The 17,499-nt window shown below is 45.3% G+C and overlaps 2 protein-coding genes across 9 annotated transcripts; one reads left to right on the top strand and one right to left on the bottom strand.

The window, feature by feature from the left end:
• The first annotated feature begins 296 nt into the window (after positions 1-296).
• On the top strand, positions 297-3,438 carry APEX1 (apurinic/apyrimidinic endodeoxyribonuclease 1). 5 transcript variants are annotated; one of them, XM_082736760.1, is made up of 5 exons: positions 297-485; positions 823-948; positions 1,151-1,335; positions 2,145-2,337; positions 2,671-3,438. In XM_082736760.1, the coding sequence occupies exons 2-5, from the start codon at positions 891-893 to the stop codon at positions 3,186-3,188; spliced, it is 954 nt and encodes a 317-aa protein (XP_082592886.1). In that variant the 5' UTR covers positions 297-485; positions 823-890; the 3' UTR covers positions 3,189-3,438. The 5 variants fall into 5 exon arrangements, with proteins under 5 accessions (XP_082592886.1, XP_082592884.1, XP_082592883.1 ...); XM_082736758.1 differs by having other exon boundaries at positions 364-516; XM_082736757.1 differs by lacking the exon at positions 297-485 and adding an exon at positions 506-528.
• An 86-nt stretch (positions 3,439-3,524) lies between these two features.
• Positions 3,525-16,411, bottom strand: PIP4P1 (phosphatidylinositol-4,5-bisphosphate 4-phosphatase 1). Of its 4 annotated transcripts, XM_082736842.1 has the most exons (9): positions 16,360-16,411; positions 8,071-8,163; positions 6,810-7,619; positions 6,288-6,478; positions 5,813-5,919; positions 5,264-5,369; positions 5,007-5,059; positions 4,817-4,907; positions 3,525-4,364 (listed from the first exon to the last, which is right to left on the bottom strand). In XM_082736842.1, exons 3-9 carry the CDS (start codon positions 6,949-6,951, stop codon positions 4,221-4,223), a joined length of 834 nt encoding a protein of 277 aa, XP_082592968.1. In that variant the 5' UTR covers positions 6,952-7,619; positions 8,071-8,163; positions 16,360-16,411; the 3' UTR covers positions 3,525-4,220. The 4 variants fall into 4 exon arrangements, with proteins under 4 accessions (XP_082592968.1, XP_082592967.1, XP_082592970.1 ...); XM_082736841.1 differs by lacking the exons at positions 8,071-8,163; positions 16,360-16,411 and having other exon boundaries at positions 6,789-7,271; XM_082736844.1 differs by lacking the exons at positions 5,264-5,369; positions 8,071-8,163; positions 16,360-16,411 and having other exon boundaries at positions 6,810-7,271.
• Between the last annotated feature and the right edge of the window lie 1,088 nt (positions 16,412-17,499).

The raw sequence follows: 17,499 nt of genomic DNA on the forward strand, positions 1-17,499 counted from the left end.
CAGAAACGCGCACCGAGACGGGCCCCAAAGGGCTCCAAGGCTCGCACGCCCGCGCCAGCCCCACCCCCGTCGTCCCGGCGACCCATCAAGGCCCCTTCAAGGATCTGTCCTCCTAACTGCCAGGGACGCTGAGCCGGCATCTGCTCCTTACATTCCTAGCCATTCCTTTACTTCTCTCCCGTGGTCCAGCCCAGACATCTCCACTGATTTTTTTCCCGCTCTTGCCCAGCACGGGGAGTCTTCGGTCGGGATGGTAGAACGAGTCGTGCATCTGGCACACCATAAACAGCCCAAGAATGAAAGGCTGGGGCCTTCAGTCCCTGGGAGACTTGGAGGCGGGGAGCGGGAAAGGCCGAGCCTCTCTGTCACATGGCCCCAGACGACCAGCCACACGCGCTCCTCTGCCTGAGGCGGTGCTCCCCGGGTCACGTGACCATCCTCCTTACCCACGTGGGGGCACAGCGTGCAAGACTCTTTGTGCTCGGGTAAGGAGGAGCCAGGCTGGCAACGGAGCAGGTCAGATACTGGGTTGGTCTTGTTTGCCGAGCAGAGGGGCTTCCCGAACTCTGATCCGCAAGCCTAAATCAAAACCCTGAATTAAGGCCCTCGATTGGCCGGAGGGCGGATCTCACGAGGACTGCACAAGGCATCCTGAAATGATCTAGTCTTGTGGGTGAGGGGCTGAAGGGCCTGTGGTGCATGGAGGCGGGGAAAGGATTCAGAGATAATCTGGTTTGAAAGGCGGTACCTAGTGCGGGGACGCCCCAGGGAGGAGTCTTTTCCCAAACCTTAGCTGACTTCACGACCTCTTCCTGTCTGCAGGGAACACGGTAAAAATACTGCTTCGGTGGGCGACGTGGTACTGGTTCAGAAAGGCTTTCCTTACAGTGATGCCGAAGCGTGGGAAAAAGGGAGCCGTGGTAGAAGACGGGGAAGAACCCAAGATTGGTAAGAGAACGAAATGAGCCCCATATCCCTAGAGGCTGCCGTGGGGGTTTCTGATTCCTTCAGTGAACGGGAAGTGGGAACGTACTCAGTGTGTTCTTGCAGATTGTAAGAAAGTCGTAACAACTCTCAGTGGGTCTATAGTAAAGCGGATCGAAGTTGCCTTTTGTCAACTTTTTATCATAGTGTATTACTTATTTTGTAGAGCCAGAAGCCAAGAAAAGTAAGGCGGGAGCAAAGAAAAACGAAAAAGAGGCAGGAGAGGGGCCAGTCTTGTATGAGGACCCCCCAGATCAGAAAACCTCGCCCAATGGTAAATCGGCCACCCTCAAGATCTGCTCCTGGAATGTGGATGGGCTTCGAGCCTGGATTAAGAAGAAAGGTTTAGATGTGAGTGAAATTCAGGGAGGGGGAAGGGACAGTCTTTCGTATTGAACGATCTTGGGATTTAATCACCTTAACATTTTAGTCCCAACGTGTAAGTTTTATTTTCCCTTTGTGTGTAGATTTTTTTTTTTTTTTGGTGAAAGTTAAAAAGAGGAGCTTCACCAAGTTATAGAACTACTGTATTTTTGAGAAATGCCCAATTTTTCAACTCCATTTCTATAGTTTTAATTAATGGCTTCATCTCTTTGCCATGCACCTTGTTTTTGGACTTGCTTCACTTCATCTCCAGTAGGTCTTCCATTTAAATTACGGTTTAGGAGTGCCTCGCTGGTTGATTTTGGGGCGTCGTGAGTTGGAGCCCCACCTGTGGCCTGGAGTTTAAATTTTAAAAATATGCCTAAAAATCTTAACTTGGCTATCCATTGCCTATGAAAGAAATACCGTCTCTTCAGCGTTGCATGTAATACTCATTTTTTCTTTTAGTTGCCAGTTATAGAATTTAGCTGTTAGACTTACTAGACTTTTTCTTTTAATATTTTATTAGAGTGCACAAAGGGTTGGGGGGGCAAATGGAGAGGGAGAAGCAGACGCGCCACTGAGCAAGGAGCCCAACCCTGGGCTCATCCCAGGACCCTGAAATCATGACCTGAGCTTAAGGCAGATGTTTAACTGAGCCACCTAGGTGCCATGTTCTTATTAGACTCTTAAGCATAGTGATTGTGTCTAAGCAGTGTAGTTCCAGTACTTGGCACAGAGTCTTCAGTGAATGTCTGAATTGATAGTACTTTTTCTATTTTTTATTTCACTCACAGTGGGTAAAGGAAGAAGCTCCAGATATCCTCTGCCTCCAAGAGACCAAATGTTCAGAGAACAAACTACCAGTTGAACTTCAAGAGTTACCTGGACTATCCCATCAGTACTGGTCAGCTCCTTCAGACAAGGAGGGGTACAGTGGTGTGGGCCTGCTTTCCCGCCAGTGCCCCCTGAAAGTCTCCTATGGCATTGGTGAGACCCTGTTCATTCCTAATCCTTGAGCTCTTACAATCCAACGGCTAATACCCTACTCCAGCCCCTAATGTGAATTGCTTTTCCTTTTCTTACACCTTTTTTTTTTAAGATTTTGTTTATTTGACAGCAATAGAGGGAACACAAGCAGGGGGAGTGAGAGAGGGAGAAGCAGGCTTCCTGCTGAGCAGGGAGCCCAACATGGGGCTCAGTCCCAGGATGCTGAGATCATGACCTGAGCTGAAAGCGGGAAAGCGGATGCTTAACAACTGAGCTACCCAGAGGCCCCTTCTTACACTTATTTATGCTGATTTTGTTTCATCATTTCTGTAGGTGAAGAGGAACATGATCAGGAAGGCCGAGTGATCGTGGCTGAATTTGATGCATTTGTGCTGGTAACAGCCTATGTACCTAATGCAGGCCGAGGTCTGGTACGCTTGGAGTACCGGCAGCGCTGGGATGAAGCCTTTCGCAAATTCCTGAAGGGTTTAGCTTCCCGCAAGCCCCTTGTGCTATGTGGGGACCTCAATGTGGCTCATGAAGAAATCGACCTTCGCAACCCCAAGGGAAACAAAAAGAATGCTGGCTTCACTCCACAAGAGCGTCAAGGCTTTGGGGAATTACTACAGGCCGTGCCACTGGCTGACAGTTTCCGGCACCTCTACCCCAACACGGCCTATGCCTATACCTTTTGGACCTATATGATGAATGCTCGATCCAAAAATGTCGGTTGGCGCCTTGATTACTTTTTGTTGTCTCACTCTCTGTTACCTGCATTGTGTGACAGCAAGATCCGTTCCAAGGCCCTGGGTAGTGACCACTGTCCTATCACCCTATACTTAGCACTGTGACACCATCCCTAAATTACTTTAAACCTGGGAAAGGCTTACCCCAATTTAGCTTTAAAACTTAACCTCCCCAAAACATCTTTAAAAACTGCTCTCTAGAAACGTGCACTGTATTTCCCTTCTAACAATACAAATCCTTCAACCAGCCTACTACTGATGCTTTTCTTTAAACCTCCGAATTTTTTTACATTAAAAAAAGCTACTGATGACTTCCTTTGAACTGTCCACATGAAAATAAAGAGCCATAGTTTCAGCCTTGCTGTCTTTGTATTCTACCCCTTTGTGGGGCTACAAATTCCCCTCGTTTTTTACATATAAAGATAAACAACTAGAAAAGGGTAGTCATGACCGTATTTATTTACAAGCACAGGATGAATCCCTAGCCTCCCCCAAGACAGAGCAACCCTACCCAGCCCAGTTAAATACTCCAACTAGGGGGTAAGGTTGGAAGGAGGAATTAAGGGAAATACAGGACTAGGGGAATATACCCCACATTAAATAGTTATATACACATCAGTTCCTGTGGTTCTGTACAGAGCAGCGGCTGACCCCACCCCCCAGGACACGGAATGGGGGGAGAGGAGACTGAGGGTACTGAGGCCAGAGCCAGCCCCTGGTGAAGTGCAATAGCAGCAGCAAGGTCCTAATGGTGCACAAGAGGGAGGGAACCCCCAGGGCTACCCACCCCCACCCTGCCCTGGAATGTTTAAGGGACAGGAATGGCTCTCAGGGAGCATATTAGGAAGGACAAGGCTAGAACCCTCTTCTGGGACCCAGGTTTAGGGGCAACATTCTGTCTATTTTACCCTAAATACAGCAGCCCTTGGAGGAAAGCAGATGGCCAGCAGTGGTCTTCTCTACCCCTCCAAACCTAGGTGAGGGCCTGGTTCCTTCCTACCTCTCCCCAGGGAAAAGGAAGGCAGCTGCTTGGCTCCCTTTACAGAAGCCGAGGGAACCTTTTACCACGGTTCCCTTTGAAGTGTCACTGTCCCCACCAGGGAGGGGCCAGGCACAGTCTGTGGGTTGTCATGAAGCTCAGGAGAAGTTCTGGACAGGGTGGCTGACCTTCATACAGGCCCAATAGAGGGCCCGGCCCAAACACAGCACAGCCAACAGGATGACAAATGCCCAGGCTGCATAGATGCCTCCATATCTCCGTGCATGCTTCCATGTGCCAAACTGATGAAGAAGGAAGATGGGGTTACTGTTGATCTCTTAACATTTTCTAGAAATCATAGTAACAGACTGGGAGTTTCAATCCCTGGTTCCCTATCCATGTGTATCCATCTTCAGGGACCTTCTTAGCCTTGTTCCGCTCCCTTCCCCTAGGCAGGTACGTAAGTTATACAATCCTAGACATCTGTCAGTTTTTCTGACAGGTGAGCCAGGTTTCTTTACAACAACTCTAACCCAATTCTCCACTGCCCTATCTTCTGCATAAAGAAGACGGCTGATTTTTACTCCTACAGTAACAATGAAGATTATCAATTACGTTCAAGTTCAGTTCACCTACACATTAAAACAAAACCCCCTCAGTTAATCTTTCACTGTTTTTAAGGTAGCCATTTCCCAAATCTTAGGCTATGGAGATGAGGCTGAAGACTGAGAGGGGCTGGATCAAGATTACTCACAGCAAGGCCAGTGGCAGTGACGGCCAAGAGTAAGCCAAGCAAGAAGCAGCAGATACATCTCTTTCGTGGATATCTGCGCCCAATAGATGACCTGTGGGGAGGCAAACAAATGGATGTTTGCAAAGGCCCTGCAGATTTTCCCACATATGTCAACAATTACTCACTCAACAATGCCACTCCAATCACTTACACTTTCCTGCAGTGAGGGCAACGGGCCAAGGTTCGGTCTGTGAATTCTGTCCACTATGGAGAACAAAAAGGGGAGAACCAATTAATAGAAGCAGGGCCATGTCTGATGAAGGCCTTGGGGCAGGGGAGGGTAGGAAATGAACAGAAGGGAAATCAGAACAAGCCTTTTTAGGATTAATTATCATAACTCAGAAATACATTCATGATTACTTCTGTTTCTCCCCCTCCTTCCCAAGACTTCCCAATATTCCTCCTCACCAGGAAAGTATTCTTGCAATGTCCACAGATAACCCTGACACCCATAGGTTGTGGTTCCGGACTCAGAGGTCCTGGATGCACAGGCCCCAGGTTGATGATTCTTTTGCTGTAAAGAAGAAAATGACTACGTTTAAATAACTTTTAATCCTAAAGGTCCCCACACTATCCCTCCTCCACACCCTCCACTCCCGGCCTAAGTTCCTCTACTTCTCTGTATGTGTACTATACCCCATACCACCCCAACCCTATCCCCAGGGATTTGAGGAATAACACAATTTAAACTTCAGATCTCTAATTTCTCTTTTATCTCATGATAATTCACCCAGCTCACTAGACTATTTCCTATAAGACACCATTTCACCCCAATCTTTTTATTGTCAGATGTGAAAGATGGCTATAATATTCTAAAAGATACAACAGTCCGCAGTATTTTCCTCTTTCTAAATAAACATGAGGCTCTTTCAACTCAAGGTTCTCTGCAAACATTCATCCTTTTTACAGCTTTCCAATTTTTCCCACTGATGCTCTTCTCCACTTTATGTCTCTTACCAGTAAGGCCGAGGGCAGGCAATCCGCTGGGAAGTCACTTTGCAGATAAGGAGACAGTTACAGGGGCAACGAACATATTTTTTCCCTGGAGGTGCATTCTTGATTGGCTAGAGAATAATGAGGATATCGGTAAGCAAACCTCTAATTCCAATCCCTTCCATTTCCTCCAAAAACACCTTCTGAGGAGAGATCAGAGAAATAAGATTTTAGCCAGGACAGACAGATGAAATTATAACATGAGATTCACAAATAAAAACTAGGCTTAAGTATCCAGGACAGGTATGAAGGTACAGGATGGTAAACATTATCTTCAGTTGAGTGGCTTCTGGGGAATTGACAGTGTGAGACTTCTGGAACTGAAACTGGGGTTTCATGACTAGCACTTGGCTAACACCTGAAGGTCAGGGTCTAGAATCGAGGGATCAGAAAGCGGATCTAGGAAACAGGGCCCATTTCATAGATATGTATAACTCACAGTGGCTTCATTGCAGACGCCGCATTTGACTACATGCTGATGCATCTTGCCTTCCACGTTGATGAGAGACTGGCAGACTCGGCAGGTGATCATAGGGGCACTCCCACTGTCCGGGCTGGTCAGAGGGGAGTAGGGGGGCGGGTCCTCCCCAGGCAACACGGCGGGGTGTCCCTCAGGGAACGGGGGAAATGCTGAAGAGGAAAGTAAAAAGGAGGGTGGCATCACTTGCAGGCACCTCACTGATGCTCCAAAGGGTCAAGGAACTCTTTTTCGTCCGCAACCCTGCTGACCTAGCTCGGCGGGCTTATAATGCGTGCTTCCCTAGAAGCCCCTTCCCTTCCCAAGCTCCTTAGCAATTGCGAAAGAAAAAGACAGCTTCACCCAGTCACAGGTGCAACTGCTCCGCACCTGGCGCTGGGGCCCCGCCTCCGCCCCAGGCCCCGCCCCCTCCCTCTGCTCGAGAGTACCCCCCGGGAACACCTCGGACCCGCCCCGGCTTACCCTGGGGCGGGGCATGTTTACCGGCTCCGTAAGGTGGTGCGGAAGGGGTCAGGCCTCCCCCGGGCCCAGCCCCACTCCCGCCCGGCCCCACTAATCCGTTGCCGCCGGCGCCACCGTCGATGGGCTCGGAGAGCAGCGGGGATCGCTCTCCGTCTGCCGCCATGGCCGCCGCCGCCACCGCCTCCTGCTTCGGCCAAGGATCCGGCTCTCTCCGCCGCTGCCGTCTCCGCAGCCACCGCCGCCGCCGCTACCGGGTCCCCAGGGCGCCTGCGCGCCTCGCGCCCAGCTCGCCCCGCAACCAGTGGCCCACCCCGCCCGATTCCGTCCCGCATGCACGTGATAGGCTATCCCCGCCCCGGCCGTGCTGTTATTCGTGGCCACAAATCAATTCTTGGTCCTGCCAAGGCAGCTCTTTTTTTCCCATTGGGGAGCGCCGCGGCAACGTCAACTGTCACATGACCTCCCGGAGGCCGCTGGGCCTGCAAAAACTGCACGTGACGAGAGGCTCTGCGAGCCATTGGAAGCGTGGCCATCGCGTTACCTCCAGACCAGGAGGTGGGGCTAGGCGGCTTCAGCGGGCTGGTCACGTGTTTCAGGAAGCCGCGCGTCCTCTGTTACGCGCCCACAGTGGGCGCGGAATCATTGCTCCTTATTGGCCCAAAGATGCCACTAAAAGACATCTCCTCTTTGCGGTTACAGTTGGTCTCCCATTGGCTGGCCTCTCTGGTCCTGTGACCCGTGGGGTGCAACTGTATTGGTCCGAACTTTGGTCCAGAAGCCGGGGGCGTGGTTGAAGGAGCGGGCAGTGAAAGTGTCAGAGCTGGGGCGGAGCTCCAAGAGGAGGGAGGTCGGTGGTGCTTACGCAGGCTGCAAAGACACCTGGAAAAAGTTGGGAGTAAAGATGTACCAGTACGAAATGGATTGAAACGTTAAGGTTACCAAGCCTTTCTCGCTGGAGTCACTTCTGGAACCAAACCCAAGCCTGGCTTCTCCAGGAACCTGTCTTGCAAACTCCACCTTCCCACTCCTCATCCCTGTTATGAATTTACCTCTTTAATGAGTCTGGATCTACCACTACAAAGATATCTCATGTTTTACTCCATTTCTTGACCCGATTAAGTATAGGGATATTTTAATTACTTTGTCTGACAAGATGAGACCGTTTTTAGACTAGTCACAACTTTGCCCCAACCCGGATACTGCTAATGGAGGTTATTCTGACAAGTACTGGAAAAGCTCCTGAGCAGCTCGGGCGTTTAAACATAGAGCCAATCCTACTCACTCTCCGGTTCATCCGTATTCCTCCATACTCAGCTTGCATGGCTGATTAAGACTACAGGTCCCCTTTCCCCAAACACCTGTTTCCGAAAGAAGTCTTATGAAATCTTTCCTAAGCTGAAGTAAATAAAGGGAAGAAACAATTATCATTAATTATTATGGAAAATTTTTTGAGTGGTCCCAAACGCCCAAAATAATCTCTTAGGCTTTTCTGATACAGTAGGACACATCTTGCTAAGATATGAACAAAATACATAGAGAAAAAAAGCACAGAGCTTCAAAGACAATTCAAATCTATGGTGGCTTCATGGTGAGTGTAGTTCCCAGGGAAGGAGCTGGGTGGTGCCACTTTCCCTTCTAGACGTGTTGCCTCCACCGGAGTCAGCGGCGGAACAGTGAAAGCTATTTTCCTTTTTTTTTTTTTTTTTTTTAAAGCAAAAAGGCTCTTCGGATTTCTTACGCTTAGGGAAAACATTTACAGGCATACCAAGTTTTAGGGTGCTTGGCTTTAATGCTCGTCGCGGGTATTGAGGTTTTTTACAAACTGAAGATTGTGGCAATCCGGTGTCAGGCAAATTTATCAGCGCCATTTTTCCCACAGCATTTTTTCACTTCGTGTCTGAGTCACCTTTTGGTAATTATACAACATTGCAAATTTATCCATTATTATTATATTGGTTGTGGTGATCTGTAATTAGTGATTACAACTTGCTGAAAGCTCAGATGATTAGTTAGCCTTTTTCTTACCAGGTGGGAAATTTTATTTCTTAATTGGATGCCTCATGAAATCCATCCTTTCAAAAGCAACAGTAATAAATTATGACATTATGAAATTTTCAAACATATGAGCTACTTATTAACAAATGATTAAGCCTCATTACTGAAATATCTTGCGTCAGTATACCAAGGGCTTTTGCCTTCTCAGTTACTTGTTAGGTGGAAACAGATCCTAGGAACATTAAATCATTTCTTTATGCTCCTTCTTGAATGCACGTTTGCATTGGCTTTACCTCCTTTGAATTATAACTTTCTATCTCCAACTATGCCGTGTTGTTCCAAAAATATATTACATTTAAATTTTTATGTCCATCTGTATTTTCTTTTGTAGATTTTGATGACAAGGTATATATATCTTTGGGTTTAATTTTTTAATTAATGGTTAGCATTTTTAGCAGTATTTAATCAAGGTAAGTACTTTTTCAGATATGCTGTTGCACACTTAATAGACTATAATATTGTGTAAACATAACTTTTATACACATTGGGAAACCAAAAAACTCACTTGAATCACTCTATTGTGGTATTATCATTGTTCCAATGGTCTGGAACTAAACCTGCAATATTTCTGAGGTATACCTGTACTAATGTAGGTGTTTCATAAACCAAAGTGGCATAACTTGAACTTGCAAAAAGTAGGGGACACCTGCAATTTTCAAGCCTACCAAAGTGCTCTACCAAATGGGTACCTAAACAGCAGGATCCCCCCACATCTTTCAACTTGATTGGGTGTTTCAGGTTGGGCAGGTTCAGAAGTCAAGGTGAGTGATCCCTTGTTATGTAAAGAATAGTTTAGGAGGATTTCTTTAATTATGTCAGTGTAGGATGAGTTGACTATTATTCTGGGATTAATGATGGATGATAGAATAAAAGTCTTTGTTTCAGGTGTTACTAAAGTAATTTCCTCTAATTAAGCAAGTACAGTTGGGAAGGACCCCATTGTCATAGGATGAGGAAATACTGGGAGACAAAGACACAAGGTAGTAACAGCTCATGGTCATGGTAAATATCTGATTGAGACAGATGGGCAATTTTAGCTCAGATCTATTAAATGTAGAGGATCCTTGACTGAAACCATGCTGGAATGGCTGTGTCTCTATCACACAAGGAACGTAACCACACTGAGTTTCCCCAGGTCATAGCTCAAATGGTAATTGCCTTACATCTGGGAGGTGACAGGGAATTGAAAAGACAACTCCAAGGACCATGGCCAGGTTAGCCAGAAGCCTCTCCACTGAGCCTAACATTGAAGGAAGTACAACCCACCCCAAATACGGGATGATAAAGGAATCGCTGCTGTCCTAGCACTTGTGGCTGCTGCAGGAGCTGGAGACTTCACCTGGGTTCTGATCGTTAGACAACTTTCCCAGGGCAGGTTCTACTTAGATGCTGATATCCTCCCACCACCTAGGCCCCACATACACCTAATGAACTAAGGAACATCTGGATTCAAATGGGGAAGGGACTGGAGCTCTACAGGGGGACAGGCCAGTCTGCTGCTCTTTTATAGTGTTTCTGGCACACAAACCCAAGTGTTCACTCTACAGTGTAACAGTGTTCATTATTTGTATGTTAGTTATACTTACATTCCAAAACCTGTCCTTTTATGACTCTCTCCACCTTCACCAAAGTCATATTTGATATCTATTTATTTTTTTGTTATATTCAGTTAACCAACATATATTAGTTTTTGATGTAGTTTTCAGCGATACATTAGTTGCATATAACAGCAACTGCTCATCACAACACGTGATGCCCTCCTTAATACCCATCACCCCGTTACCCCATCCCCCCACCCCCCTCCTTTCTGTAACCCTCAGTTTGTTTCCTGGAGTCCAGAGTCTCTCATGGTTTGTCTGCCTCTCTAATTTCTTCCCATTCAGATTCCCCCCAGCTTCCCTTGTGGTCTTCCATACTATTCCTTATGTTCCACATATGAGTGAAACCATATGATAATTGTCTTTCTTTGTTTGACTTACTTTGCTTAGCATAATCCCCCTCCAGTTCTATCCATGTCAATGCAAATGGTGAGTATTCATCCTTTCTGATGGCTGAGTAAAATTCCATTGTGTATATGAACCACATCTTTTTTTAAAGATTTTATTTATAGATTTTATTTATTTATTTATTTATCTGTCAGAGAGAGAGAGAGAGAGAGTGAGAGAGAGCACACACAAGAAGCCAGAGTGGCAGGCAGAGGCAGAGAGAGAAGCAGGTTCCCTGCGAACAAGGAGCCCGATGTAGGACTCAATCCCAGGACCCTGGGATCATGACCTGAGCTGAAAGCAGCATCTTAACCAACTGAGCCACCCAGGCATCCCATTTAAATATTTTATTTATTTATTTGACAGAGATCACAAGTAGGCGGAGAGGCAGGCAGAGAGAGAGAGAGAGAGAGAGAGAGGGAGGAGGAAGCAGACTCCCGGCTGAGCAGAAAGCCTGATGCGGGGCTGGATCCCAGGATCCTGGGATCATGCCTGAGCCGCAGGCAGAGACTTTAACCAACTGAGCTACCCATGCATCCCATGATGAGATGTAAATGTTAACCAGTAAGAAGCATGTTCTGTTGGACAGGAATGTCCAACAGAACATGCTTGTGAACAGGAATGTGAGGCTTTGATGGGAGGTCTGATGGAATAATCCCTGAATATGTCCTGCTTAGATCCTTTTCAATGCCGGATTCACCTCCATCCATATATGTGTGGAACAGAACTAAGGAAGGACAGTGGTTTTCTAAGTGCTCTCACAAGGAAAACTGCCTTATAATAAATTCCTTTGGGACTTGAATTCCAAGGCGCCATTACTTAATCTGCAAATGGACTCATCATCTAATACCTACAGTTCTGAGTATAGTCCTGTAGGAGAAATCTAAGGCCAATAAATTGTTTCGCCCTTAGTGACATTACAATCTGTAGTGGTGGGAAGATTCATACTCATAAAGCAAGGCAGTAATTTGTGAGAAGGGCCATAAAAGAGGTGGGAAAAGTCCCTGCTGGCATGGAGGAAAGGAATACTTCTTGTCTTTAGCTGTCTATTGCAAATAATGAACAACCCCCAAACAAAGTGATATGTGTTTTCTCCTTGTTATTTTGCATGTTGGCTGCATGGTTCTTTTGCTGGTCTCACCTGGGCTCATTCATGAATATGTAATGGGTGACTGGAAATAACAGAATGGTCTAAGATGGCCTTACTCATATGTCTAGCAACTGTATGTGCTGGCTTGCTGGGGCTTCTTTTTTTAAAAGAAAGATTTTATTTATTTATATGAGAGAGAGAGAGAGAGAGATAGCAAGAGACAGCATGAGCAAGGGGTAGAGGGAGAAGCAGACTCCTTGCCCAGCAGGACTTGATCCCAAGACCCTGGGATCATGACCTGAGCCGAAGGCAGAGGCTTAACCCACTGAGCCACCCAGACATCCCATCAATTTGTTTTATAAAACATGTGTAAGAGGGGCACCTGGGTGGCTCAGTGGGTAGGGCCTCTTCCTTTGGCTCAGGTCATGATCTCGGGGTCCTGGGATTGAGCCCTGTGTTGGGCTCTCTGCTTGGCAGGGGGCCTGCTTCCCCCTCTCTGTCTGCCTGCCTGCTTGTGATCTCTCTCTCTCTCTCTGTCAAATAAATAAATAAATAAATAAATAAATAAATAAAATCTTTAAAAACAAAACCCACCCAGACTGATTTAACAATAAAACAATAAAAAGAATGTTTATTCACACACACATATGTGTGTGTGTGTGTGTGTGTGTGTGTGTGTGTGTGTGTGTATGCAATATTCACCAAACAGAGGTAATACATATTTGAAGTCTGGTGAGTTTCAATATTAACTGAGTTCTAATAGAAAGGGATGCATAGGTGGAAGAAAATACAAAAGAGGAATAATTTTATGTGTCAGGAGGAGTAAATTCAGCATTTTGAAAGATTTTTACAAAAGGAGCATTCGAGATAGAGAAGACTTTGAAGATTTCAGTTGCTTAACATAAGCCAATGAGATACCATGTGGCTACTAATGTGATCTTTGTTCATTCTATGAGCTGTGCTGAGATAGTGTTGAAATTATGGGAGTCTGAATTATTCTGTAGCCTTCATGGTTCAAGGCATATGTGGAGATTTTTAATTTTTGGTTCTGGGTGCCACATCCTAAAGGATAAACCTGGATAAGAATATGTCAAGAAAAGGATGGCTGGGAAGGTGGAGAATATATCCACGATATTCTATACGTTTGTTTGCCATGTGATTGTCTGAACTGGGGGAATGTGTTGGGAGAATGAAAAAGGGCTCTTGAGAAAAATTATCCCAAACTTGGAAACAAAGCAAGAGAATGATGAAATATTCTTTTCACATCATACTGGGAGGTTACCCAAATACATTTTTTGTTTGCCTTGCAAGTTCATTGCAAATTTTGTTTGACATTACATGGTGTCAGAAGTGGGCCTGCTGAGTGTCTCACCTCCCTTCTCTGTCTCTACTGTATATTCAAATAAGGTACGTACAGAGTCCATCTTGCTCCTTTAACTCCCCAGTGGTCCCAGTCAGAGTCTGCTGAGTCCTCTTGTAATCTGAACTTTTAAGTTTGAGGTTTGGCTTTATTGGAGTGTCCTCTGTGGCCCGCTGTTGTTCTCAGTTTCTCTTGAAAAGGGGAAGTTTGCTTTCTGAAGCAAGGCTGCTAGGCACCGTTCTGGAAATAGTGCTGGTTTTAAGTATAAGTATTATGGGCCCTCATCCTGCAAATTCCTATCTGTCTGGACAATGATTACCTGGGATGATTTAAAATTTAATTGGCCAACTCGGAGCTCCTTCAGGATTCCTAAATTAGTTTATCTGTGCAATCAATTAGAGAAAGGATACAAGGCTAAACAACAACCCGAATGGGAAGTTAATTTTAACTAGCATTTCAGGGCCTCAAAACGTGTTAATGACTAAAAAATTCCTTCTTTCTAGGATAGTAGTTCTAAACTAAGGCAAATTCTGAATTATCTCGGAGATTGACTAAACTAGAAGAATCCTCTGCTGCTCCATCCCTCCCTCCCTCTGCTCCACCCTGCTTACCTATACACTATTCCTGTCCCTTTGCCTGCTGAACTTGCTTTCTGTAATGATTATCTGGAGGCTCCTCAGGAGGGAACCCCCCCCTTTTTCTTTTTAAGATTTTACTTATTTGTCAATGAGAGAGAGAGAGAGAGCACAAGCAGAGAGAGCTGTCGGCAGAGGGAGGAACAGGCTTCCTCCTGAGCAGGGTGCTCCAGGTGGGACTCCTTCGAGGATCATGACCTGAGCCCAAGGCAGACACTTACCCAACTGAGCCACAGAGATGTCCCATGATGTACAGGCCTGCCATGATGTACCCCCTTTTAAAGTTAAGCCAGGAGATGACATCTTAGGGCCCCAGGTCTCTCATTCTCCTAGGACTAAAGCTGAACTCTTTTGGAGCTATTACCAAGCAGTTCCCCAACCCTAAAGAAAACCCTACTGGGTTTGCTAGAGAATTCTTGATTATAGTCCAAATTTATAAGCCAGGCTTCTTTTTTTTTTTTTTAAGATTTCATTTATTTATTTGACATAGAGAGAGAGAGAGAGATCACAAGAAGGCAGAGAGGCAGGTGGGGGGTGGGGGGCAGCAGATCATGACCTGAGCCAAAGGCAGAGGCTTAACCCACTGAGCCACCCAGGTGCACCAGGATTCTCTTTCTCTTATCAGCTCTTTCACATGTTAGTAGATGAAAGACTTGGCAGAGAATGGATGCAAAAAGATTCTTTATTGGACTTCCCCACAAAAAGGCCTTAGGCGTGAAGGAAGCCTCAAAATTAGCTAAAGACTCCACAGAAAGTTTCCTAGTGATTTCTCCCATACTACTGACTGGAAAAAAAAAAAATCCAAAAATGTGTCCAAACATCTGATGAATTGTTTGTTTGTTTAAAGATTTGAGAAATCTTTTAAACCACTACATGGCACTGAAAAAGTTGACCATCATTCTTCCAGCCCATTAAATTCTGCTTATATTGAAGGTTTGTAAGAGGAACCTGCAACTCAGATCAAAAACTGGAAGTTAACTGCACTGCTATGCAACCAACCTCATGACCGAGTTAATTACTGCCAGGCAGCTCTGGTGGGCTATTCAAAATGATACCAAAAGGAAACCCACACAAGCCCTAAATACTCAAATATAAGCAAGCCAGGTTACCAGCCTGCAATTACAGCAATTGACTAAACTTTCTTACCAAACCCTCCAGGCAAATCACCCCTTAAGGGATTGCCAGTACTGCAAAAAGCCTCAGCATTGGATGAACTGCTTCAAACTCGAGAGGCTATGACAAGATTGTTAGCCCTCAAATTTCACGGCATCTTTCCCAGGAAAACAAGCCACCCTCCAGGTCAATCCTTTGGAGGAGATAGATTTCGCTGTGGGAGATGAGGTGACCAAAGCTTGTGGACACTGGGCAACGCTGTCTGTCCTTAACCCCATCCGCCTCCTCAGAGTCCTGGAACTACTCAAGTGCTGAGAGTTTCTAATATACCTATAACTGTTTTAAAATCATTACCAGTCCCTTTTCAGACGGGTTTCATCCAAGGGACTCAACAATTCATTTTAGTACCTCAGCAGCTATTCATCCTTTAGGATGAGATGTCTTTGAGGCCCATGAGGCACACATATCTTTTCCCAAAAGAGGAAAATATTTCCACATTTGAGCCTGATGAAAAACCTCAAGAGGATTTCCTGCCATTCTTTCTCTGCCAGGTGATGAAAACTCTCATGACCGTTTAACACAGAGGAACCAACTTTTAACCCCTTGAATTGATAAACAGGAAGTGCCTCTCAAGAATGCCGAATTAGGGGCGCTTGGGCTCGTTTGGTGAAGTGTCTGACTCTTGATTTCAGTTCAGGGCATGATCTCAGGGGTGTGAGATTGAGCCCCGAGTAGGCTCTACACTCAGCGCCAAGTCGGCTTGTCCCTCTCCCGCTGCTCCTCCCCTGCTCACTCTCTCAATCTCAAATAAATAAATAAATAAATAAATAAATAAAATTTTTAGAAAGAAAAAATAAGAATGCTGAATTAATGTGGTTTACTGACAGATCCTACTTAAAAGGTGAAACCAGTCACTACTGAGCCAGTGATGCCGTAATATCCTTAACTGAAACCACTGAGGCTAAACCCATACCAGAGGCCAGTTCTGCTCAGCAGGCAGAACTCTCTGGCAATACCTACTGCCTATTTTCTAGGTAAAAATAAAGCTGCTAACATCATATCAATAGTAGATAGGCGTTTGGTATTGCTCGTGGTTTTTGTATACTCATGGTTCTGGTATCTGGAAATAAAGGGGGTTTCTTGACTTCTGAACAGAAAATGAAAAAAAATTTTTTAAGATATATTTGATCTTTAAGTGCTACCCAACTGCCCAAATCTCTTGGTCATTAAAATTCCATGACACTCTAAGACAAACATGGAGAAAAGCAAAGGAGATCATTTGGCTGATACAGCTACTACCCCAGCTGCTTTAAGTCAGTCCCTATCCTATCACTTACCACTTGCAACATCCGTTTCTCCTGAATTTGTTGACAAATTTGTTTGGCAAACTAGAAAGAAATGAACAGAATAGATTGTAAATTTGACCCCAGGTGAAATCTATGGATAGGTTCTAACAATTTTCCCTGATTGCCTATAGAGATATGTCCTGCAATATGTACATGATTTGACACATTAGAAAACCGATTAGATGGTTTCATGAGGTAAACAATACAACTTGAAGTCATTACCAAAAATTATCAGGGGTCCATTGGTAGGTCAGTTGTTAAACGTCTGCCTCCGGCTCAGGTCATGATGCCTGGGTCCTGGGATCAAGCCACATGTCTGGTTCTCTGCTCAGTGTGGAGCCTGCTTCTCCCTCCCTCTCTCTGCCTGCCTCTCTGCCTACTTGTGATCTCTCTCTGTCAAATAAACAAATAAAATCTTAAAAAAAAAAAAAAAAAAAGGCTATTCCTACCTGGGGAGTCCCTGCTGAACTTCATAGTGGTTGGAGATCTCATTTTACTGACCTAACCATAAACTCACCCTCTAACACTGTTTTAAATTTCATAACGAATTACCTGCCACCCCTTTGCAAAAGAGTCTTTCAACTAAGCTCTGCTATCAAAAGAAGCAGTCATCTGGCTGCTTGAACAAAACAGACCCCTGGTTTTCTCCTATCTTACCCTCCATACCTACAGATGAGTCTATAGATAATCAGACTTAGAAAGAAATATTTTGTGCTCCCCATATCCTATGGGATATATGTAGGCATTTGTCCATGCCTACAAGTGTCAGCCTTGGACATTTTACTGCCTAGATGATGTAGTCTTTGAATATTATTGAAATCTGGAGCCAATGGCCAGGAAACAATTCTTGAGATGTCTTTGGTGCAAACAAGTGATTTTATGAAAGCACAGGGACGGGACCTGTGGGCAGAAAGAGCTGTTGCACTGGGTTGTGAGGAATGGTTGATCATATACTTAGGAGTTGGGGGAGGCAAGGAAAAGGGGAGGTGTCCAAAAGGACTTTGATATGCTATAGAAGATTCTCGGGATGCTAAAGGCCTTGCTACTGTCAAGCTAGGCTTGTTTTTTCTTCTAGTAAGTCATCAACCTTAAGACAGTTGGGAATTTCCTGGATTAATGTCATACTC

Source organism: Mustela nivalis (assembly GCF_964662115.1).
Source record: "Mustela nivalis genome assembly, chromosome: 6".
Classification (NCBI taxonomy): domain Eukaryota; kingdom Metazoa; phylum Chordata; class Mammalia; order Carnivora; family Mustelidae; genus Mustela; species Mustela nivalis.

Excerpts from the sequence above, each read along its gene's own strand:
- APEX1 (XM_082736760.1), top strand. The coding sequence starts at position 891 with ATGCCGAAGCGTGGGAAAAAGGGAGCCGTGGTAGAAGACGGGGAAGAA. Across the intron at positions 1,336-2,144 it reads TTAAGAAGAAAGGTTTAGAT|TGGGTAAAGGAAGAAGCTCC; the intron begins GTGAGTGAAATT and ends TTTCACTCACAG. Across the intron at positions 2,338-2,670 it reads GAAAGTCTCCTATGGCATTG|GTGAAGAGGAACATGATCAG; the intron begins GTGAGACCCTGT and ends TCATTTCTGTAG.
- PIP4P1 (XM_082736841.1), bottom strand. The coding sequence starts at position 6,951 with ATGGCGGCAGACGGAGAGCGATCCCCGCTGCTCTCCGAGCCCATCGAC. Across the intron at positions 5,060-5,263 it reads ATTGCAAGAATACTTTCCTG|TGGACAGAATTCACAGACCG; the intron begins GTGAGGAGGAAT and ends TGTTCTCCATAG. Across the intron at positions 4,365-4,816 it reads TCACTGCCACTGGCCTTGCT|TTTGGCACATGGAAGCATGC; the intron begins GTGAGTAATCTT and ends CTTCTTCATCAG.